The sequence below is a fragment of the Podarcis gaigeae genome, assembly GCF_964106915.1.
Source record: "Podarcis gaigeae genome assembly, chromosome: 10".
NCBI classification, from domain to species: Eukaryota; Metazoa; Chordata; class Lepidosauria; order Squamata; family Lacertidae; genus Podarcis; species Podarcis gaigeae.
Window position 1 is genome coordinate 51,731,432 of NC_139686.1, and position 24,203 is coordinate 51,755,634.

At 41.4% G+C, this 24,203-nt stretch overlaps 1 protein-coding gene and 1 long non-coding RNA gene across 3 annotated transcripts in view; both read right to left on the reverse strand.

Annotated features, from left to right (window-relative positions):
- LOC310825745 overlaps window positions 1–24,203 on the reverse strand; it is an 835,366-nt gene that overhangs the window by 810,247 nt on the left and 916 nt on the right. The window lies entirely within an intron of this gene.
- Window positions 1–24,203, reverse strand: part of IMMP2L (inner mitochondrial membrane peptidase subunit 2) — a 456,796-nt gene that overhangs the window by 429,225 nt on the left and 3,368 nt on the right. For both annotated transcript variants that reach the window (XM_083699542.1, XM_083699543.1), the window contains exons 2-3: window positions 17,716–17,853; window positions 5,617–5,720 (exon numbers count right to left, since the gene is read on the reverse strand). In XM_083699542.1, coding sequence (XP_083555668.1) covers window positions 5,617–5,720; window positions 17,716–17,850 — 239 coding nt within the window. In that variant the 5' untranslated portion in view covers window positions 17,851–17,853. The remainder of the gene's footprint in view (window positions 1–5,616; window positions 5,721–17,715; window positions 17,854–24,203) is intronic.

Here is a 24,203-nt window from a genome sequence, read left to right on the forward strand (position 1 = left end):
AATATCACAATATGGACTTCAAACTGGCTTAGGACAATATTATCACCCAGCCTTAATCACATTGCACCATTTTCTCTGGCTGCCTATTTGTTTTCAAGCCCAATTTGACGTGCTGGCATTAACCTGTAAAACTCTGAATGGTCTAAGACCAGGCTACCTGAAAAACTACTGGAACTTGTATGAACCACCAAGGTCTCAATTTCAGCATTTGAGATTCTGCTTCCTGGTCCACCTGTAGGGGCTGCTAGGCTAGCAACTACCTTTTCTGTGATGACCATGCATCTCTAGAATATTCTCACAGGGAAATTCATTCACTCCTCCTGCCTCCCCTCTCAGACTGGCATTTGCGAGGGCCCTAAAGACTTTTTCATTCATGTTGGATTTTGTATGATTTACGGTTCTATATATTCATACCTGTTATATCTACCATGGCCACTACAATTTTAAAGTTGTTTTATTTGCTGGTGAATTGCTTTATTCATTTGTTTGCTCTTCTCATTGTTTTTGTGCAAATTATTACATTTATTTTGGACCATCATAAACTGCCTTCAAAGGACAATTTATCCTGAAAGACGGTTTTGAAATCTATCATGTAAATAAGTACAGTCATAAGTACAGTGTTACGTTTGCTTCACGTTGCGTCTTTTCAGGTTACGAACGCTGCAAATCCCAGAAGTGTTTACTTCCGGGTTCGACCTGCGATCTGCGCGCTTCACACATGCGCAGAAATGCTCTAACGCGTTTCACACATGCACAGTAGTGGCACTCTACTTACAGACTTTTTGGGGTGCGAACGGCACCCCGAAATGGATCACGTTCGTAAGTAGAGGTACCACTGTAATATGTGAACATCTGGGGATGATGTTAAAGGTAAAGGTAAAGGTACCCCTGCCCGTTCGGGCCAGTCTTGCTAGACTCTAGGGTTGTGCGCTCATCTCACTCTATAGGCCGGGGGCCAGCGCTGTCCGCAGACACTTCCGGGTCACGTGGCCAGCGTGACAAGCTGCATCTGGCGAGCCAGCGCAGCACACGGAACACCGTTTACCTTCCCGCTGGTAAGCGGTCCCTATTTATCTACTTGCACCCGAAGGTGCTTTCGAACTGCTAAGTTGGCAGGCGCTAGGAACGAACGACGGGAGCGCACCCCGCCGCGGGGATTCGAACCGCCGACCATGCGATCAGCAAGTCCTAGGCACTGAGGTTTTACCCACAGCGCCACCCGCGTCCCTGGGGATGATGTTGGATCAGACAAAATCCTGTTCCCCACAGTGGTGAAAGATGCTTCTAGAAGGCCACAAGGAGGCAAGAGGGCAAGATTTGGGGAGTTGTTCCTCCCATCAACTGGTACTTAAGGACATACTAACTCTGAGCCTGGAGGTTGCATATAACTAATAGTATTGATACAGATGTTTCATCTATGGATTTGCTAAACCCCATTCTAAAGCCATCTGTGTTAGTAGCCATCACATCATCTTGCGGCAGCAAATTGATTATATGATGGTGTGAGGTACTTCATTTTGTCTGTCCTGAATATTCTGTCAATCAGTTTAATTGGATGACCTGAGTGCTAGTATTATGAGAGAAAGAGAAAAGAATGGATGCAGCAGGGGAGTGACAGTTGCTTTCTGTACCGTAACTGTTTTGCCATCTGCTCATTGGTTTCAGGAAAAGGCGATTCAGAAGAACTGCATGGGTGCAAATCCTTACATGTTATTCGGCTGGCGAAACCATTGTAACCATGCCAATGCATGTATCTGTAAAGGGGAATCTGTGTCTCACTTGGTAGTCAGGCAGCACCAAGGCTTCCAATTAAAATATAGTAACAGCTGTGCTTTTCTATACTAAATGGGATATTTATGCTGGTGATTTCCCGTCTTGATGCAACTTTAAGAATTCCTAAAGAGCCATATGCATCATTTTAACACAGAAGAAAGCAATTGCAGAGAAAATACTGGCAAACCCTTGAGAGAAAGATTAGGGTGGGTGTTTAGATTTGCTTAATTTATGTTTTTAAATTTTTAAATTGGTCTCTTTCAAGCTACAAATCTCTTAACATTTTTCTTTCTTTTCTTTTCTTTTCTGGTCTCCTATTCCTTCCTATTCCTTAGTTTGGGAAAGCTGCTTATCATAGATCAGAAGAGCACTCCAAAGGTTTACTGATGTATTTAATGCTCTTAGGATTCACTTACTCTAATCACAAACCTTAGATGATGTGGACAGTGCTGCATAATTACAACAGACAATACTTGAGACTATCAGAATGAATAAGATTATCAATGGATATTAACTATAATGGTTTCAGAGAACATTTGGTTTGAGCACCAGTTGAGTTACAAAAGCGGCTCAAACTATGAGACACTAGAAAATATCAAGGGAAATTAAATTTCTTTGTAATTTTGTGGTGCAAATACGGCCTTTAAAGCATTCAGAAAACATTTAGAACCAAGAATCTATTTCTATTTGGTCTGAGCCATTAAAAGTTCTTTATTACCCAAGCTTGCTTAATGGAACCTAGGTTGCATTCAAACATGAGATTATTGCATTAGTTTTACTGGTTATAATGCTAGTGCTTCTTTCTCAATTTCAAACACTCCTTTTATACTATAGTACCTGTTGCATTACAGAACTGTGGTTTATTTTTGTTAATAAACCACCATGTCACACTAAATTTTAAATAACGGAAAGAACTGTATGCTGGGATACCTCCTCAAATTTTTCTTGCAATTTTGACAATGTTCTTCAATTATTCTCCCCCCCGCCCTCAGTTTAACCAATTCTACTATGTCTTCATTTTGTCTACAGTATACTGAAACCCAAAGATTAATGTTTGCCATCTCTGAGGTACAAACAAACCTAAACTAAAATAAGATGTGCCTAGGTAGTGTGGTGGAATGAAATCAGGCGAGGGGTGGCGAAGCTTAATTCAGGATAATTCCACCACAACAATTCCAATCAGTAAGCGCTGTATGTCTTTGGAAAGAGCAGCTGCTGATTACAGTCAGTTGTATTTCAAAAACAATAATGATCAGATGCAGCAGATTTAACATCAACATTTTCAGCTAATAATTTACTAAAGAGGCTATTATTTATGGATGTACTGACACTGCATGCTTTATTTCAAACCATCAATAACTTACACTACATTTCACTGCCTAGTATTTATGACTACCAAAAAGCTGCATCCATTTGGTTTCCTCTGCACAGAATCTTAATCTGACTGTGCTAGTTATTAATTTACATTGTTTCTGGGTTTTTGCTTCAATTATGTTCTATTATTACTTTATTATGCTTGTACACCACTTCAGGTGCCACTTTTAATGGCAGAAAATGGGGCATAACAGTTAGGAAAGAAGATACCCAAAGAATTCACAACACATTGTTGAACTTCTCAGCAGATCATAATCTTTTGGGAGGAGGTGGCAAGGAGAACTTTATTGAAATATAACAAAGTAATGATATCCCATAAAAACGAAGCATTGTCCGATTCAGGTTTCCAAAATTTCATTTATTCAGAAGGGTTCGTAAAATGTTATAGTCTTTATTGTAACCTTTGATTGATGTACACCACTAGGGCATCACTTCCACCATAACCACAACTATCCTTTGAAACCAAGTGTTTGGGAAACACAGTAGTTTACAGAATCTTACCATGCACCTTAGCATAAGAAAGAGATATTTATTCAGGCAAGTAACAGCACAGGCTTAGCAGCACACCAAGGGTCCATTAGTCATTATTCCAAAGCCAAGGCATAAGATTCAGAACTGGACAGAAGCAATGAAGATGTTGCATCCATTGGCATGGCTCTCCTGCCCAGCTTTTAACAACAGGGTATGACAAGTTCACTTGCAAGACTCCCTTCCCTTATGGAAATTCCATGTGTGCAGATGCACACTTTGTCTGATCCCACCTAAAAAGACAGCACCTGGATCTTGGGAACAAGACTCTCTGCCCCTCTGACTCCAGTTCAGCCACCACTGTCTCCTGCTCAGCTACCCACACCAGCTGGTTGCAGTCTTCTCCCTCCAAAATGAGGCTCTGGGCTATGTGGGCAGTGTATCAGGAAGAACCAGCAAGTCAGTTTCCCCCTCTGGGCACCCTGGAATCGGAAGGGGAGGAACCGCAGTTCTCCATCCCTGGATACCAGCCTTCAGCCACCACCACTTCACCTTCCTACTACGTCTCAACTGTCTGAGGCTGCCAAACCAAACTAGACCCTTACAGAGCCAAGGGGCCTGGGAACCTTTCAAGAAAGGTTACCCCTTTCCCATACACATGACTGGTGAGGTTTCTCTTGACATTAGGAGGAGAAAGAAGCAAGAAAAATTAGGACAACTGTGGCTGTGCAATCCTGAATGTTATTTTTTAGGGGGAGGGGGAAAGCTTTATCCTGTAGCATGTGGAAGTCCAAAGTAGCCCATGAAGGACATGGAAGGTCAAAGGAGGCAAGAAAGGGCAAAGATGGCAGATTTCCCCTCGACAGTGCTTGTGCCTGAGTGCTTTGTTTTCTTGCTCCTCCACAAAGTAATTACAGTTCCTCCAACACAAGGTCGTTGAATATGGGTATCTGTGCATTAATCTTACTTAGGAGTGGGTTTGTTGCATCCTGTTTTCGGAGCCTTATCAGACATAAGCAGCAACTATGCATATAATAAGCACATAAATAAGAATGAGCTTCACAACATTACCGCTGAAAGATCATCACACAAAAAAAGTCATAATAGCGTTATTGCAAAATGCAACAGCAAGCAGCTAATACAGAAACAACCAATAAACGCTACTTGAGAATTTCTAACAGTATACATAAAAAATATACCTTTCCCAACAACCAGTTCCAATGTGGACAACTTTCAGCAGGGGAAAACCAAAGACAACTCTCATAGCTGTCTGTTCAGTGCATGCATTGATTATAAAGCTAAAAAATAAATTTTGTCATTAGAGCATGTACCATCAATTCGCTTAATGGCATTGTGTCTGTTCTGCACAATTCGACATTCCATTTCTACATTGCATTAAGATCAGGGCAGTTTACATTATCTAAATGGAGGGAAGCATTGAACAGAGAAACAGTGCCACCTAATGGCTACTCACTCCATGAATAAGTCAACAACTGTTTCAGGAATGTTTCAGAAATGACCAATTTTGGTCCAACTTCCACATCATACTTCTTCCTGAAATGGAGCAATGCCAACATCTACATCAAAGCAGATCAAGTATTGCATTCCACACTAAGAGGAATCTGCTTAGGGGGCAACATATCTAAATCTTTAATCCAACCAATTCAACATATTTTTCTACCATCTTTCACTGTGGTCTTATTATTCATATAATTATCATTATTAATGCTGCATCACTGCAGGCTGCTTACGTTTGCATTTCTTATTCACAAGTATGTATTGCCACATATACTGGCATTGCGCTTTCAGATGCATGATGATAAACGCTTTGAAGATCTGGAATTCAACAGTAATAATTGAATTTGTTACTCATGCAACAAATCTGTTGTGTTCTTGTCTGCAGCCATAACTGCGTAACAGCATTTCACATGAAAACCTTTGAAGAACATTAATGGACCAAAGAAGAATGCAGATATATTGAAGTTTAGTTTAGTTACTTACACCAGTGAAACTATGTCTCCACGTTGCACTTCATAATTTCTAATACTCCAGTGGTTTAAAAGAACTACATCAGATTCCTGTCTTCCTCCAGGATTCAAAGAAGGCTGAGAAGAAGATAAAAAGAGACAGGGAGAGATGTGAGTTCTGTTGTATGAAAAGCAAAATTCAATCAACTAAGATTAATATGTATAGTCCATGGAATATATTATCTATAAGGAGGACCACCACCCCCGATCATCTCAGACTACATTTTAAGATAATGTTCATTTATTTTAAAGAACACCTGGGCTACTGATGCAACCCAGTTGATAAACTTACACATGCATCTGCCTGTCATTCCTTTAAAATTGAATTTCCCAACATACCACTCTATTTCAACCCCATCAAGCTGCTCTATAAGCTCAGGCTACAAAAGAGAGTTTTGTTGCTTCACAGGGAAAACTGACAGGAAGGAAGCTGAGAAGTAACTTCTGTGCCACAGATACATCTCTCAATATCACAAAATTCACCCTTAAGGTCACGGGGAATGTTACTGCTCACCAAAGTGAAATCAAGTATAGAGAATGGAATATACAATGAGATGTATATTGATAACATTATGCAAAGGTTGTTGAAACACCCATTATACGAAAGGGTTTCAGATGTTCTATACAATAGGTTTTGTTGATCTATGACTAACACAAAACCAATTGCAAGAAGGTGCACTTCCATAGCAAAATGCAGGGAGGGGGGAGACTATGTGCTTACATAAACAACTCATCAGTATGAAAATAGTGAATACCCCCATAGTAAAAATGATTTATGACTTGTTAAGAAATGAAAGAGCAGTTTCATTTTGCCCTGACAATGACAAAAATAAGACACAACAAATGAATACAGGAAACCATGAGATTAAAAATACTGTTCCTAATCTCAAGGAAGTGTTCCCGGTCCAACAAATAACATTTCTATACTGAAAGTGTATTCTACTTTGCTGCTCATTAATGAGTTTCAAAAACAGAAACAAAAACATCTTCCTACAAAGCAAACGGGGGTATTTTTTCTCCATAGCATTAGTCTAATGCAGGAAATAAATAGCAGTAGAGGTTATTGTCGGGTATTTGTTAGGAGTCCAATATGGTGAAGGGCCCGCCTCCTCAACAGAAACAGCCATCTCCAAAAATTTCAGAGGCAGAGTTTTCAAAAATGCTTGGTTTGTGTGTGCACACATAAAGACATGAAGTGCATGAGACCCAATGAGGACACATTACATAAGAGTCCACAAGGTCTGACACCGAACAACAGAAAAGGGGCACATTTGTTTCAACCAAGGCCCCTACAAGATAGAATTCCCTGCTGTCAATTAGACCTATTAGGAGTTATTCCAGAAGATTTAAAAGTAGCACAAGCTAGCACATAAGTGGGCAACCTGTGGGCTACCTGTGGCTCTCAGGGTTTCTTCCCCAGCAGGGGTAAACTTTGGTCTTTCAAATTTCAGCAGTGCTGTGCAAGTCCAAAATTCAGCTCTCCCCCCCCCCCCCACCTTGTTCTGTTCAATTTACAATGCCACCATTGTGACGCCCTGCAATGTCTTCCCAGTGCAGTGGAAACAGTTGTGCTACCCTAAATCCATCTCTGCTCCTCAATGGCCCTCTGCCCACTTTTCCAGACTGAGGTCAGCAATGTAGAGATGAGGAAGTGGGAAAGAAAATACAGAAAGTTGAAGATGCTGCAAGAGTCACACTCCCCCCCCCCCCATTTCCTCCTTCATGACTAAGATGAGATCAGGTGTCCTGGACAGAGGTAGAGTTTAAAAAATGCTTGGTTCCTATACGTATAAGTTCTTATAAGTACACAGTTTCATAATTCTGTCTACACAGATTCTAGCTGTCTAGGAGAGCAACCTCTCCATATGAATCCCCCCCCCCATTAGTTCTGGGAGCAGAGCAGGTGAGAATGCCCACAGCAAGAGGCCTGGGTTGTTCCTGCCATACAGCTCTTTCCTAAGGCAGGTGATAATTTGCATTAGTGGAGATCCGAATAGCTATCATGTGGCCCTGTCACCATCCTCTTTCAAAAAGAAACACATCTGGTCATGCACCAGCTCCATATCTCAAATCTTGATGGAGAACTGATCAGATTGTGGGCAGGAAGTAGATGTGCAAATGGTGTTGTCCGGGAAAATACACAGACCTAAATCAGTTGTACAGATTATTAAAAAAAGGAATGTAGCCAAATTAAAGTGCAGCATCCATCATTGGAACAAGTGAATGATACAGGGAGAGAAGATCTACCCAGTGAACCAAACATTTCAATATTCAGTAGATTACTTAATGATTTAATAAGACACTACCAGTGTACCACAATGGGTTTTTCTTTTATTTGGCTTCCATGTAACGATACACACTGAGAGTAATTAAGTAATCAGGCGTAACATGCAATTTTGTCAATAGTGATGTTTATTCATATTCTCCTTCATTTCAGCAGCTATAGGCCATAAAATCTAAACAACGTTTAATTATGCTCTTCACTTGCAGTAGTAGCTTCTTCTGCTGATGCTACTGATTTTGTGTATGATTAACAGGTTTTTTTTAAAATTAAAAAACAGAGAAAGCAAAGGGTTGTATCAATGGAGTAATTGTACCCCTTGAATTACCTCTGTTCATGCAATGGAACTCCCCATCTCTCCTCTTGCCACACTCCATCCAAATCTGCTCTGGAGGGTTGTGGGGAAACCCAGGTCAGATTAGGAGGAGGAGCAGGAATGTGTAAGGGGAGGGAGGGAAAGCTTTGTTGCCCAAGTCAAAGTCATTCTACAAGCACAATTCCTTTGTTCAATACAACACAAAGGACTGACTTTCTCATGTTTCCTACCTACATAGCTCAAATGATAAGCTCCAGCTTCCCAATTAGGATTTCTAACCAAGTATAATAAATGTGTTTTTAACAAGCCAACAGACACTTATTTGTGTCTTTCATTCAAAAGGAGTCTCTGTCAAATATGTACCAAAGTTATCGTGATCTCCTTATAGCTTGATAAAAAACTGAGTTGAATCAATTCCTGCGGCTGTAATCAACTGAGATCAAGCTGTGTACAGTGGTACCCCGGGTTAAGAACTTAATTCGTTCTGGAGGTCCAGAAACTGTTCTTAACCTGCGGTACCACTTTAGCTAATACGGCCTCCCACTGCCACTGCACAATTTCTGTTCTCATCCTGAAGCCAAATTCTTAACCCGAGGTTCTATTTCTGGGTTAGCAGAGTCTGTAACCTGAAGCGTCTGTAACCTGAGGTACCACTGTATTTTACTTCCAGTTTCCCCAGATGTTAAAGCTGGTGGCTGCCATTTCCTGCCCCCCATTTCTTCTGGAACAAGACTGCATTGTGACATAGCATCATTCCAAGGGCTTTTTTATTTTAAATGGAAGAAGGAGAGAGAAGTGCCACTGCTATAGCCCCCCACCCCCATTCACCTCCCCACTAAAATGCTTATCCTTATATTTCATCAACTGTTAAAAGGGAACATTTCAGTTCAGTCCTACTAACTAACTAATGTACTGCTATTTTGTGCATTTTCAGAGTTCCCATCTGATATGGATCTGCCTGCCTGATTGGCAGTGGTAAGCTGGGACTAGAAATCAATAAAAATGATGATCCGCTGTCCCTTTTCTGATCCCCTTTCTTTCCACACTCAACATATGATGGAATAAAACAGCCACACAATCTTCAAGCCAGATGCATGAAAATAATAATAAATTATTAATATATATATATATATATATATATATATATATATATATATCCCACCGCCGCCGCCCCACCAAAGCCGGGCTCAGAGCGGCTAACAAAATATAACAAAAATAGCACAGTGTACATAAAACCACACAGTCAATTAATTAAAATACATTTTTAAATCAATTCAGAATCAAATTAATGGCAACCATTGAGCTAGAGTTTTATGAGGATTACAGAAGGAGAGAGGGGTCAGACTGTGCCTTGGCCAAAGGCCTGGTGGAACAGCTCCATCTTGCAGGCCCTGCAGAAAGATGTCAAGTCCCGCAGGGTCCTAGTCTCTTGTGACAGAGCATTCCACCAGATCGGGGCCACAGCCGAAAAAGCCCTGGCTCTGGTCAAGGCCAGCCTAACCTCCTTGTGGCCCGGGATCTCCAAGATGTTTTTATTTGACCATAAGGTCCTCCATGGGACATACCAGGAGAGGCGGTCCTGTAGGTACGAGGATCCTAGGCCATATAGGGTTTTAAAGGTTAAAACCAGCACTTTAAACCTGATCCTGTACTCCAATGGGAGTCAGTGCAGCTGGTATAGCACCAGGTGAATGTGATCCCGCGGCAGACCCCAAAAGGAGCCTTGTCACGGCATTCTGCACCTGCTGGAGTTTCTGGGTGAGTCTCAAGGGCAGCCCCACGTAGAGTGAGTTACAATAATCAAGCCTGGAGGTGACCGTCGTGTGGATCACAGTGGCTAGGTCAGGGCGCGAGAGCTAAGGAGCCAACTGCTTGGCTTGGCAGAGATGAAAAAATGCCACCTTTGTTATGGCTGCATAGAAAGGGAGGCGTCGAAGATTACACCCAAACTCTTAACGGACAGCACTGGCACTAATTGCGCCCCCGCAAGAGATGGGAGTTGGCCCCCCAATCCCATATTGTCCCAACCCAGCCAAAGGACCTCTGTCTTCAAAGGATTTAACTTCAACCGGCTCCCACGTAACCATCCAGCCACAGCTTCCAAACATCTGATCAGTGTATCTGGGGCCAAGTCAGGATGGCCGTCCATCAACAGATAGAGTTGGGTGTCATCAGCATACTAATGGCAGCCCAAACCAAACCTCCAGACAAGCTGGGCGAGGGGGCACATAAAGATGTTGAAAAGCATCAGGGAGAGTATCGCACCCTGCGGCACTCCACACACCAAGGAGCGGCGCAACAACAGTCCCCCCCCCCCAAGCGCCACCCTCTATCCCCAACCAGAGAGAAACGAGTGCAGCCATTGAAGGACTGTGCACTGGATCCCCACAATGGCGAGGCAGTGGTCCAGAAGTTCGTAATCAACCATGTTGAAGGCTGCTGACAGGTCTAAAAGAATCAGCAGCCCCATCCTGCCTTGATCCAGCTGCCTGCGGAGATCATCTGTTAGGGCAACCAGGGCCATCTTGGTCTTATGATAGGAGGGGCTCCTAATGGACGGATCGTAATCTGGGTTGCTATTGGAAAGTTAAGCTTGCCATTTAATTATCATATGAGGCTATGCAGCAGGCAGGCAGGCACAGCACACAAAGGATATGCACAGCATGGACCGACAGCCTGCTCCTCAGCAACTGGCAAGCACAGGGCAACATACTTTATTTTTCCCTTCCTTCTAGACTGTTGGCATCTGTATATCTCAAGAGAGAATGGGGTATGCCCCCCAGGGGGGTGAAGTCCTCTTTTTCCCTTTTTCTTTTTGGTTTTTGATACACCAAAAAAGAAAAAGAAAAAACAAGGCAAGAAATACAAACCCAACCATGATATGGACAATATTAATTACAAATCAATAAAACAAAAAATGGTCCTTGGACTATAGACCCGACCTCCCGTCCATTCCTTATTTCAATTACAGTGGTACCTCAGGTTAAGTACTTAATTCGTTCTGAAGGTGCGTTCTTAACCTGAAATTGTTCTTAACCTGAAGCACCACTTTAGCTAATGGGGTCTCCTGCTGCTGCCAAGCCACCGGAGCACGATTTCTGTTCTCATCCTGAAGCAAAGTTCTTAACCTGAAGCACTATTTCTGGGTTAGCGGAGTCTGTAACCTGAAGCGTATGTAACCTGAGGTACCACTGTATCTATTATTTGTTGCCAGTACACTTTTTTTCTTTAATTAACTAATTAACTAATTATTGATTTATCTAAGGTTTCAGATCTTTCTTAAATCTATTACTAAAGTTATTCAAATGCTGCGACAGAGTTTAAACTACTGTAATTGTTTTTCAAATAAACTTTAAAGACTTCCCATTTTGAGATGAATTCCTGTTTTGGTTTGTTCTCTATTTTTTTCTGATAAACTATCTAACTCCGAAAATCTGTTAACTTTTGGATCCAATCATGAATAGAAGGGATTTCATCACTCTTCCACTTTGTAGTGATAAGAATTCTTGCTGCCACTGTGGCATATAAAAATATACTCTTCATTTTTTGTGGGATATCCAAATCTGTGATCCCCAGGAGGTAAGCTTCTGTGGCATGGTTATTGAATACCCAAAGTCCTGGGACCACTTAACGATGGCCTCAGTGACCTCTTCCTCCTTGACTTCCCAGTCAAGGAGGAGTTCGTGTGCTTTGGAGAGGGTTTTTCTTTTAGAGTTTACTATCTCAGATTTGAATCAAGAGATTTCTGTTACGAAACTCTTTTGTTTGTCAGATTTAAATTTTTCATATACCTGATGGAACCAATCTGAGACGTATTCTCTCGATTCCTCAAAACTTTTTAATTTTAATTGGTTATCTTCTTCCTTTAAAAGAGTTTTATATGTTGGCCAGATTTACTGAGTATTTTTCCTTTTCACCACGGAAGCTTCAATTGGGGAGGTCCACCACAGAACTTTGGGCTCCAACAGTTCTTTGTATTTCTTCCAGACTGCGAAAAGTGACTTTCTAATTATGTTGTTTGTGAAGTTTTTATGGATTTGGGCTTTTCCGTATATAAGGTAAGCATGCCATCCCCATCGATTGCCGAAGCCCTCCAAATCCAGGAGATCCAGATCCTGCAGTTTACACCAGTCCTTCAACCATGTGAAGCAGACTGCCTCATAGTATAATTTCAGATCTGGTAGGGAGAGGCCTCCTCTGTCCTTTATATCTATTAAGATCAAATGTTTAATTCTGGATCTCTTCCCTTCCCATATAAATTTTGAAATCTCTCTTTGTCATAACTTGAGGCAGCCTGCACAGGGGGTGAAGTCCTTTAAATGCAGAATATAATACTCACTGTATCCCACAGAAAAGTCAAGTCATGTCCAAACTTCAAGGAACATGTAGCGGGGTTCTCTTTATACAGCAGTCTGAGTTGGGGGTTTGAATAAGACATAGCTTTCTACCAACCTCTAGAGAACTCTAGAAGCATATCAGCATAACCAGCTGTCAATCAGAGGGAAGAATTCTCACTACTCCTTCTAACAATTCTCATTGCTACAGAAGTTGGTTTTATATCAGACTACGAACTGTTAAAAGTCTCTGAAGTGATCCAAGACAGGCTGATATGTCTGATGACTGATAACAATACATTTCAAGGCCGAAATTCAAGATTTGGAGGACTTCTGGCCAGGTGCAACATTCCTAGCATTCTACCTCAGACTTTTTATATTCTAATTCAGTATTCATATATTATGTTGTTATGCAAAAGAAAACCATCCATAACTGATGGATAGTTACGCAGTTCTCACTCAGTTAATTGCAACGTTTCACTATTATTCTACACCTACCTACCTATTAGGTTTTCCCCACAAAACTGCTTTATTAATCAAGCAGTAATTTGTATCATTCCTCATTCTCAGAGCAAAACAGAGACTGAATAAGGCTTGTACTGGCCTTTGAAAATAAAAGCTATTTTAAAAGGGAATATACTGAGAGCAAAATCATTCAAATTACTCAGAATGGAAGCCATGCATTTGAATTGTTCCGCTGTCAGAGAAACCACCACACACATTCATTTCACGTGCCTTGTTTTGTTTCACAATAGGCATCATACTTATAAATAGAAAGCTGAATTTTCATTTTTGATAAGTAGGTAAAGCTTATTGTGTTTTACTGTAAAACTGCGGTTGGCAATGGGCATTTACAGGATAAATGAACTTAAGTATATTTATAATATACATTAGGTAGGACTACATCATCCTATCTTCCTTTGTTCTTAACTGACCAGTTGAAAAATCCTGTCAAATGACAGGCCCACTTTTCAGTTTTGTGACCTCAAGCGAACAGAACTAAACTTCTCAAGTATTAAAAGGGTCTCTGATGGGGAAGACATATAATCTTTGGCTTCTGAAACTTATGAACATAGGAGCCAACTTCTAGGGGCTGAGGTCCCTTTGTCACCACCCCGATAAAATATTTGAGAGGACTCCCCCAAAGTTGATGGGCACTGCTGTTCAAACGGTGTGTGTGTGCTGTGTTATGTGGAGTGGGGCTTACTTGCCCCCCAATATTTTATTCAAGTATGCACCCCTGCTCATGAATCATGCTCTGTCACTACTAGTACTTCCTGTATGTCTCAGCATGTGCAATGACCTCAGACTTTCCACTCCCAGTTTATATTAAGAGTGCAGTCATACCACGGGATAAATGTGCTTCAAGTTAAGTATTTTCGGGTTGCACTCCGCGGTGACCCGGAAGTAATGGAGCGCGTTACTTCTGGGTTTTGCCGTGTGCGCATGCACAGACGGTCAAAATGACATCACGCGCATGCGTGGAAGCGGCAAAACACGTGGTTTGCATTCACTTCAGGATGCAAACGGGGCTCCGGAACGGATCCCGTCTGCATCCCAAGGTACCACTGTACTGTGATGTTTGCGCTTACACATAAAAATTAATGGAACAAACAAAGAAGTTTCATTTGCATGAAACCCTGAACCAGCCCGCAAACTTTACAAAAAGAAGATACAAAATCCATAGCAACAAACAACCAAATTATCCCACCAGCTGCATTCTGTCTCACATATGCGCAAGTCATTAAGTAAATATGCTAATATTGAAATATGTTAATAACTTTTTGGGTGAGCGCATCAAGGCTTAGCTCCAAGAGAACAGTAATAATCTGAGAAATTAATCTGGTTAGAAAATTATGATCCAACCGTGATACAATAAGGTGTGCATTAATCAGATATTAGTTCATGTAAAACTGAGATCACGATAAGGTAAATTGCACTCAGGTTTAAAAGTTTTAACTATTTGGCTTCTGGCACTGAACAATTGCAAAATCAGCACAAAATGAACAATGATATGTATTTTAATTGAACTGGAATAAATTGTTTGTTATTTTAACACGGCAGCATTATCCCATAATTGAGGGTGCACTACATTTTCCCGACTTCAGAATACAAAAACAAAAAAGGAAATTTGAAAAGAGAAGAGTAAGCCATATTTCCTTCCTTTTTTGAAAGAACTTTTAATTTCAATCACAGCATGAGATAGGATAATGAGTGCACAAAACCAGCTAGGAGTCTAAAAGGTCTATTACAAATCCAATCGTTGTGGATTGCACGGTGAAAGCTTAGAGTCAAGACAATCATATATCTGATGCAAGTGTGTTATTGATGAGTGAAAGGCGTCATGCTGACTAAACTTCACTTTCCATCACATCCTATAGCTTTCAAACACATTCAACATAATTCACTCTCTGGAGTGTGAGATAAAGAAAAAGATGATTTGTCATGTTTTTCTTCCTCAGGCAAAACAAGAGAAAGAAAACATGTACCTACAGAAGCGCTGTCAGTTGGATGTTGAATATATCCTTATCAATTCAATCCCATAACATCTTTTAAATAAAATAATAATAATAATAATAATAATAATAATAATAATAATAATAATAATAATAATTTTGGATGTGTTCAAACACCAAGCGCTAGTTCCTCATTTTACTCCATAGGTAACACTGCAGGTTCAAAGTTCACATATTGTACAGTTCGCACTAACTTCAGTTTCAGTACACCTGTACTGGGAGAAGGGTTCTAGTTTAGGTTTCTCCCTAACCTGCTAACCTGTCATCTTCATGGATATATACAAATTTTGGAGGAGCATTTGAACATGAGATCAATCACATTCAGTCTGAAAAGATGCAGACCACCAAGAGCTGTGTCATGCATTCCTAGTGACTATGCAGTTCCACTCACCCAGAAAGCTTCAAACTCAAGAACAAACCTTAATTACAATGCATGGAGTGGTGCTAACCCTAACTCAGATTCAGATGTAACATTAAGTCAAACCATAGCTTAGTTCTGAAGAGCACAGCAGCTGCAGGACCTGGGAATGAGCACACCAGCCATAATCTCCAGTTCAGAAACCAGCACACCTGCTCGTTCATTCGAAATCATGGTTTGGTTTTGTGTTACATATGAGCTGGATAATTGTCAAAACAGTCTCCAATTGTGCTGATCCTGAAACGAGGCACGTTTCCCACCGTAGCACCACATAAAACTGGTGTATAGTGACATTTGAGACAGGCAGAAACATGCCTCTTATAAAGGCCATCTGTGTCAAAACCTTCAAGATCTGCACCCAGCTGGACTAAAAGCATGGGCACTCCAGTCCTGGTCCTTACCATCATCACGCCCTCCATCACCATAAGATTACCTTAACTAGAGAAGTCTATTAATCAGGAAATGAGCATTCTCCCCTGACGCTATAAACATTCCAGATAAGGAAGCCTCAAGTAAAATCAGACACAATTAAATTCAGGTTAGTTAAAATAATAGAAACTTACAGCATTTTAATATTGAAATTAATATATACACCTGAACAGTCCAATCACAACAATAAAATTCTATGCTTATGTAACATGTTTTAATCTGATTGTGTTTGATTATGAATGATTATGTTAAGTGGATAAAAAAGGTAAAGGACCCCTGACAGTTAAGTCCAGTTGCGAACGACTCTGGGGTTGCGGCGCTCATCTCACTTTACTGGCCGAGGGAACCGATATTTGTCTGCAGACAGTTTTTCCAGGTCATGTGGCAAGCATGACTAAGCCACTTCTGGCAAAACCAGAGTAGCGCACAGAAACGCCACTTACCCTCCCACCAGAGTGGTACCTATTTATCTGCTTGCACTTTGACGTTCTTTCGAATTGCTAGGTTGCCAGAGGCTGGGACCATACAACAAGAGCTCACCCCATTGTGGGGATTCAAACCACCGACCTTCTGATCAGCAAGCCCTAGGCTCAGTGGTTTAGACTACAGCACTACCCGCGTCCCTGTGTTAAGTGGATAAGGTAAAGGTAAAGGTACCCCTGCCCGTACGGGCCAGTCTTGACAGACTCTGGGGATGTGCGCCCATCTCACTCAAGAGGCCAGGGGCCAGCGCTGTCCGGAGACACTTCCGGGTCACGTGGCCAGCGTGACAAAGCTGCATCTGGCGAGCCAGAGCCGCACACGGAAACGCCGTTTACCTTCCCGCTGGTAAGCGGTCCCTATTTATCTACTTGCACCCGGAGGTGCTTTCGAACTGCTAGGTTGGCAGGCGCTGGGACCGAGCAGCGGGAGCGCACCCCGCCGCAGGGATTCGAACCGCCAATCTTTCAATCGGCAAGTCCTAGGCGCTGAGGCTTTAACCCACAGCGCCATGTTAAGTGGATACAAGTGCATAAATCCTTTTTTGCACATCTTACTCAATGAGTATGGTTACACAACTTGTAGTTTAAGAAGTACAAGGAGAGAGGATTATTATACCTGTGAAAAAGCAAGAGGGTTGTTCCAAATCATGATGTAAAACAAATAAAGCAAGCCATGTGTGTAACTGAAATAAAGGACTTCAAAAAATTAAAGAAGATCAGGAGGAATCAAGTTTCTAGAAGAAACTCTCCCTCCTTCCCCCCAAAAAGGAAAGAAAGTGGTCATGGAAACATCTCTCTTTGAAAAGTTGGTTTTGAAAGGGAAATTATTTTTTAAAATCCAAGATCCATCTTAGGTTATTAGAAAAATACAATTCAATTCAAACATAGCATCTTTCCCAATGCAACTTCTGCTGCAGCGCACGGCTATGCCATCTTTTTATCAACTCTCCTGCCAACACCACATTCTACCCAGGCATGATTGACAGAACAAGTAATACTTCTCTTAATTCTAAATTAGCCAGATAGAATACTTTAAATTTCTTAAGCCTCTCAAAGAAATAGTATAGGTCTCAAAAAGGAGGGGGGGAACCCCTGCTAAGTTCTGCAGTCCCCAAACACAAGAAACTCCTACCTGACCAAACACATTGGAAACTGCCCTCTCTGTAATGAAAAGGCCTTTTACATAAAATGCTGAAAATTGCATTTTTCTCCTGCTTTTGAAACTGGATTGTCAATTTATAACTGAGGCCTCCACGCAGGTGAAAATGAACTGGGCAAAAAGCAGCTGCATTGTTACCTGCATTGAAGCTCCTTCCACTCTTGCTATGCAAGCCACTCTGTCAAGGAAAGTCACCGTCACAGGAACAGCAACAAAGAAGCCTTTCAAAAAGGCTTTGATGTACTTTCGCCCAATGCCTAGGGTCTGTGCCATAATCTAAAAGATGGAAGAAAAGTAGAGCCACTGTAAAAGCAAGAATTTGGAACAAAGTCATTTCAATAGCATTTAAGCAAAACATTAGTTGTAATGAAATACAATTTGTCAACAAAAAGCAAACAGGGATTGCCATTGTTGTTGTTTCGTCCCAGAATCGTAGGCATAGCCCAGACTGTAATCTCCAATATTTTGGGCCACAAGAGATCATATGGCTTCAACATTCACTGTAAACTTTGTATGGGAGGGGTGTTCCCTCATCCTCTCACTTCCTGCTTTACGTAACAATTAACCTGATGAAGGCTTCTTGAGAGCTTAATTACCTATTCCCAATTATTCTCTGTCCAGGCAGATGTCTACCATCTTCATGTGGTATGCTGGCTGAGACCCTACCTGCCCGTGCAGGGGAGGTTGTACATGCCCTGGTAATCACCTGCTTGGAACACTGTGTGGAGCTACTATGAAGGTGACTCAAAAACTACAACTAATCCAGAATGCGGCAGCTAGACTGGTGACAGGGAGCAGCCACCGAGACCATGTAACACCAGTCCTGAAAGACTTACACTGGCTCCCAGTACATTTTCGAACACAATTCAAAGTGCTGTGGCTGACCTTTAAAGCCCTAAACAGCCTCAGCTCTGTATACCTGAAGGAGCATCTCCACCTCCATCGTTCAGCCCAGACACTGAGGTCCAACGCTGAGGGCCTTCTGGTGGTTTCCTCGCTGCGAGAAGCCAAGTCACAGGGAACCAGGCAGAAGGCCTTCTTGGCAGTGGCGCCCTCCCTCTGGAATGCCCTCCCATCAGATGTCAAGGAGATAAAGAACTACACAACTTTTAGTAGACATCTGAAGGCGCCCCTGTATCTGGAAGCTTTTAATGTTTGGCGTTTTATGATGTTTTTATATGTGTTGTTGTTGTTGTTGTTAGCTAGATCCAAATAAAGGTATGGCCCATCTGTGGACTTGAGAGTTTCCCCCCCTTGGCTACCTGTTTTTCATATACTCTTAAAACAGGAACAGTCAACACGGTGCTCTCCAGATATTGCTGAATTACAATCAGTAACAGCTCATCAGTCTCAGCCAGCGTAGCCTATAGGCAAAGATGATGGGCGTTGTTGTCCTTCCTTTCTCATTCTTCTCAGGAAAAGGCATCACACAGTGCTTCCCCCCATCGCCAGCCTCAGAGGATCAGGGGGCAGCGGGAAGGCGCACAACACCTTCCCGCTACTCTCCGACCCGGCTTTGAGGCTGGCGGTGGGGGAAAGCAGCTTTTCCCCAAGGAGGGAGAAGGGACTGACTGACTGCTCCCAGAGCTGCGGGGGGGGGGGATCATATTTTTTCCTTGATTCCCCCCCCCCCCGAAAACTAGGTGCATCCTATGGGCCGGTGCACCCTATAGGGCGAAAAATACAGTAATTTGAAAGTATGTGATAGGTTTTAGGAGTTTTTAGGATGTTTTTTTAGAATGTTGTTTTTCACCTTTTACAAAATTATATTGTTTTAGTATTGACATGTTTGCTGCCCATGGCTGCTTTGGAGAAAGATGTGAGATATAAATGTAAATATCTAATAATAGGTAAACAAACTACTGCCCAATGAAAACCCAACAGCTTAGTCTTATCTTTGGCAATCAGCACTTGATTACATGGAATCATCAAACTGTAGAGTGGGAAGGGACCCTGAGGATCATATAGTATAACCCTCTGCAATGAAAGAACATGCAGATCCCCCATACGTGGATCAAACCTACAGCTTTGGTGTTATCAGCACCATACTCTAACCAACTGAGCTATCCAGGCTCTAGGTTGGATGTGTGAAACTGCCCAGGAAGACTCAGAAATGTGGTCTGCAGAAGTTGGGGATACAGCATTTGCAATGCAAGTAAAACAATACTATTTTGCAGTGTGAGAATGCTTGCCTGCAGGTAAGAAGTAAGCACATCAGTCATAGTTGTACATCTTTTTTTATTATTGATTTTCGAACACATATTAAACACTATACAATATACTATACTAAAACAAACAAACACATAAGCACACACAAATATAATTTCAAAACCTTCTTTTCATAAACCTTACTTCTCCGACTTCCCCATACCTCTCCTTTCTGCATCCCTATTTCCAAATCTCTTTCAGCAAGTCCTCACTTAATTTAACATTTACAGCTGGAATCCTCTTTTTTCTCTAACCTCGACATTTTAGCACTCATTAATTTTATAATCATTCTTAAGATAAACTTTGAATTTCTTCCAATCTTCCTCCACTGTCTCTTCTCCTTGGTCGCGGATTCTGCCAGTCATCTCAGCCAGTCCCATGTAGTCAATCACCTTCGTCTGCCATTCTTCCAGAGTGGGTGGTTCTTGTGTCTTCCAATACTTTGCTATAAGCGCCCTTGCTGCTGTAGTAGCATACATAAAAAAGGTCCTATCTCTCTTTGACACCAATTGGCCAACCATGCCCAGGAGAAAAGCCTCTGGTTTTTTATGAAAGGTACATTTAAGTAGCTTCTTGATTTCATTATAGATCATTTCCCAGAAGGCCTTAATCCTCGGGCATGTCCACCAAAGGTGATAAAAGGTACCTTCAGTTTCATTACATTTCCAACATTTGTTATTGGGCAGATGATAAATTTTAGCAAGCTTGACTGGGGTCATGTACCACCTGTAAATCATTTTCATAATGTTTTCTCTTAAGGCATTACATGCCGTAAACTTTATACCGGTGGTCCATAACTGTTCCCAGTCAGCAAACATGATATTATGACCAATATCTTGTGCCCACTTAATGATTGCTGATTTAACTGTTTCTTCTTGTGTATTCCATTTCAGCAACAAATTGTGCATTCTTGACAGATTTTTAGTATTGGAATCTAACAATTCTGTTTCTAGTTTTGATCTCTCCACCTGGAAGCCAATTTTCCTGTCTTGTTTATATACCTCCTGTGATGGGATAATGAGCTGCTTGTGCGTAAAAGCTTGATCCCTCTGGGGTTTGGCTGGTCATCCAAACCGAGGCACTAACGGAGCCCCCAAAGCATGGCTCCGTCAGTCGCTGGTAGAATCTGACAGTGGGCGTCTACGGAACTTACGCCAACATAAAAGCTGTTTGACGGACATGCGCCTTCGTGACTCTCTGCGTGCCAGTTTCCGGCGAAGGGTGGGAGTTCCTAAGGGGGGTCTTGTTCCCTCTTCACTATTCTCACTAGAAGTATCCCAGAGCCTCCCCTCCGCTGTAACTCCTGCACTCCCCCTGTTGGTTCCTTCTTCTGCTGCAGAGTCTCTCCTATTCTCCTGGAGCCTGTCCACCACCTGTCCTTCCGATGGCAGTTCCCTGACACCTCCATTATTTGATAATAATGAAGCCAATCTCGTACTTTAAACTTCAATTTCTCATAACTCTGTAATTTCACTTTTTCACCCTCTTGTTCTAAGATTTCACAATATTTTGGCCATTTAGATTCCATATTAAGTTTTTTCGCCTCCTTGGCTTCCATTGGCGACAACCACCTTGGGGTTTTATTTTCCAACAGATCTTTATAACGAATCCAAACATTATATAGAGCTTTCCTGACAACATAGTTGTACATCTTTAAACCAAGATTCAATCCCATCCAACCAAGAAAAGGAAAATACACACTGAGCATGCACTATGATAATGTGCATCTGCTTCTGCCAATCCACCCCACCCACTGCAAATACTACACCATCATCAGGTCTCTGCCACTGGTCCCCCTATACTGTGGAAATAAAAAATACACAACTGTGAACGGATGAAGCAGCCATTTACCCAGATAAAATTACTACACAATTGTCTAATAGCAGATACTTTCAGATGAATTATTAGCTGTATGTTTTGTAATCTCTGTTGTTCTGCAATGGAAAAGAATATTTGCTGTGCAAACAGACAAATATGCTGCTTAATATGCAAAATTGAACAGAAGAAAATGCTTCCAAAGCACTAGATCATTGAGTAGAGCCAGGGTTTTTTTAAAAAAGCAAAAACACTGAACCTAACAAGATGGAAACAAGGAAATGCTGTGTTTAACATCACCACTCAAATACAGGTAACAAAACTGAATCCAGGTATGAAAAACTGAAATATTAGCATACTGAAATACTTGGAAGCATTCAAATATCAAGCGCCTTCTTTGATCTTTTTTTTTATTTCAAACCTTCACTTCTCAAAGTTATTGAAAGAGAAATTATGCAACTCCAGAGCCCCGCAAGTCATTTTAGACTTTATGTCAACAGGGATCCAACCTAAATGATGTGTCAATGACCAAAGCCAGGTGTTCATTCCTTAGAATAGTAATTCTTGGGGGGAGGGGGAGTTGCGATTGGGAACAATTTTCTGCAGCAACCTATACTCTTAGACTGATATCCACCCATGTTGCCTTAAAAAAAAGTCATACTATGCAAAGATCCTACAGCAAGAAAAGCTAGAAACAGAAAACAACAAAAGGTCTATGCCCTTTTACTTGTAAGTAGCATTAGGGCTCACACATTTGTATTTGCCTTAGATATAAACAATAAAATTGCACTGCCCTGTAGTTTACAGCAACAACCATAAAAAGGGTGGGGAATGAGAATGGCAAATTGCCCGCCTAGCAAAGATCAAAAGAACCAGCAAATAACAGGTCAAAATCCAAGGAAGCCCATACTGTGCAGCTTAGAGATTACAGCAGATGGAGCACAGCGCTATCTGGACTGAAGTGTTAGTGTACAAAAAGTCCAGGGACTATAATGGGTCTCCAGCAGGTACTACAACATATGGAGCAGAGATGCTATTTAGATTGCTCTCTACATTTAAATGTTTATTTTTATTTCCTACACTCGTTTGCACATTAGAAGACACAGTTTGTCAAGCCGCCTGCCAAAACTCATCAAGTAATACACCCAAAGCCTCAACTCACAAATTTGCAAGTCTAAGCACTTAAAAATTACCCACTGATGTATTACAAGATAAACAGCAGTAAAATCACAGCAACCTTCCTCAAAGCAAATTGGGGTGGGGTGGGGAGATGACCCATGATAGGCTTTTCATAAGGAGAGGCAAGAGGCATGGAATGGCAATGGCACGCGGCAGCTTATTTAAAACAACTTGATTTGTTCCTTTTGCCATTTAAGAAGTGCATTCAGTTCAGCAGTTTGCAACCATGTTCCTATTATCTTATCACTGGAAAAGGGTTAAGTGTCCCAATTGCTTTGTAAAATTGTCAGGAAAAGCACGTTCTACTGAGTCACCAGCTGGACATGTTTCCTAGTTTAAGATCATCCAGATTTGTCCTGTCAATTCAGCTTCAGGGAGAATTTGCAAAAATAGCATAAAGCGTACGGTTCAAGAAATTATGTCAAATTGCTAATAAACTCTAAGGGAAAGCTTTAGACAATGTCGGTGTGTTGGGCAGGGGGGAATTCTACCAATACCATTCATTGTGCATTAACACAACTAATTATTGAATTATGTTTATCAGCTGGATGTTGTAGCTTTTCCCAGCATTGTGGCATACATGCAAGGTTCTTTAATAAACAGAAGGAAACACATGATTCTATTATATTGGATACTCATATACTGAACATGACAGTGAAGGCATTTGTTTCTAAGGAAACCCTTTTACAAATCCAGATGTAGAAAGGCATGTCTCCAAATTAAGGCTCAGTGGCCACAATCCATCGTCAAGTTCCTTAAACTATTGTCCTGGTCCACACATATTCCAAACGATAGTTAAGTTTGAACTTGCTAAGTGTGCAGCTACTCAAATGTTAAACTTGTTTGGAATATGGGTAAAGTCCATTTTATTCCTGCTATCATAATGGTGCTGATTTAAGTGAAATTAAAATGAGTAAATGCACATACTCAAAGTATTAATATTATTCAGGGTTGGCAGACTGCTTTTTGTTTGCGCCAACATTATCAGATATGCAGAAGCTGTTGTTAAGCATGGAATGCCAGTGGGGCTGGAAAAAATGTCGCTTGTGTGCTTCACAGCTGAAGTAGTACATATAGCTGTCTAAAGCCCTTGCCACTGTAAGGCTATTAAGTCCAGGGTCTTAAATTACCCAGCTACACCACTGGGTCCCTGGCCTATATAAGGTTCTTTGTCAAGCAGGACTTCACATTTATGGGTTTCCCCTCCTTTTGGTCTTGTTAGAAATCTCAGCTCTAACTATCAGCATTACAAAGTGACATCCAATGGCTCACTACAAAGTCCTAGTAGATGGACTGTTCTGTCACTCAGTTTAATTTTATTGTGTGAGCCTTTTTTTTGTAACAGCATGAGGAAAATTGGTTTTTTCTGTGTTTCTGATTTTATTACTATTCCTTTTCTTCGAGGCGCATGTGTTTGAGTCTTT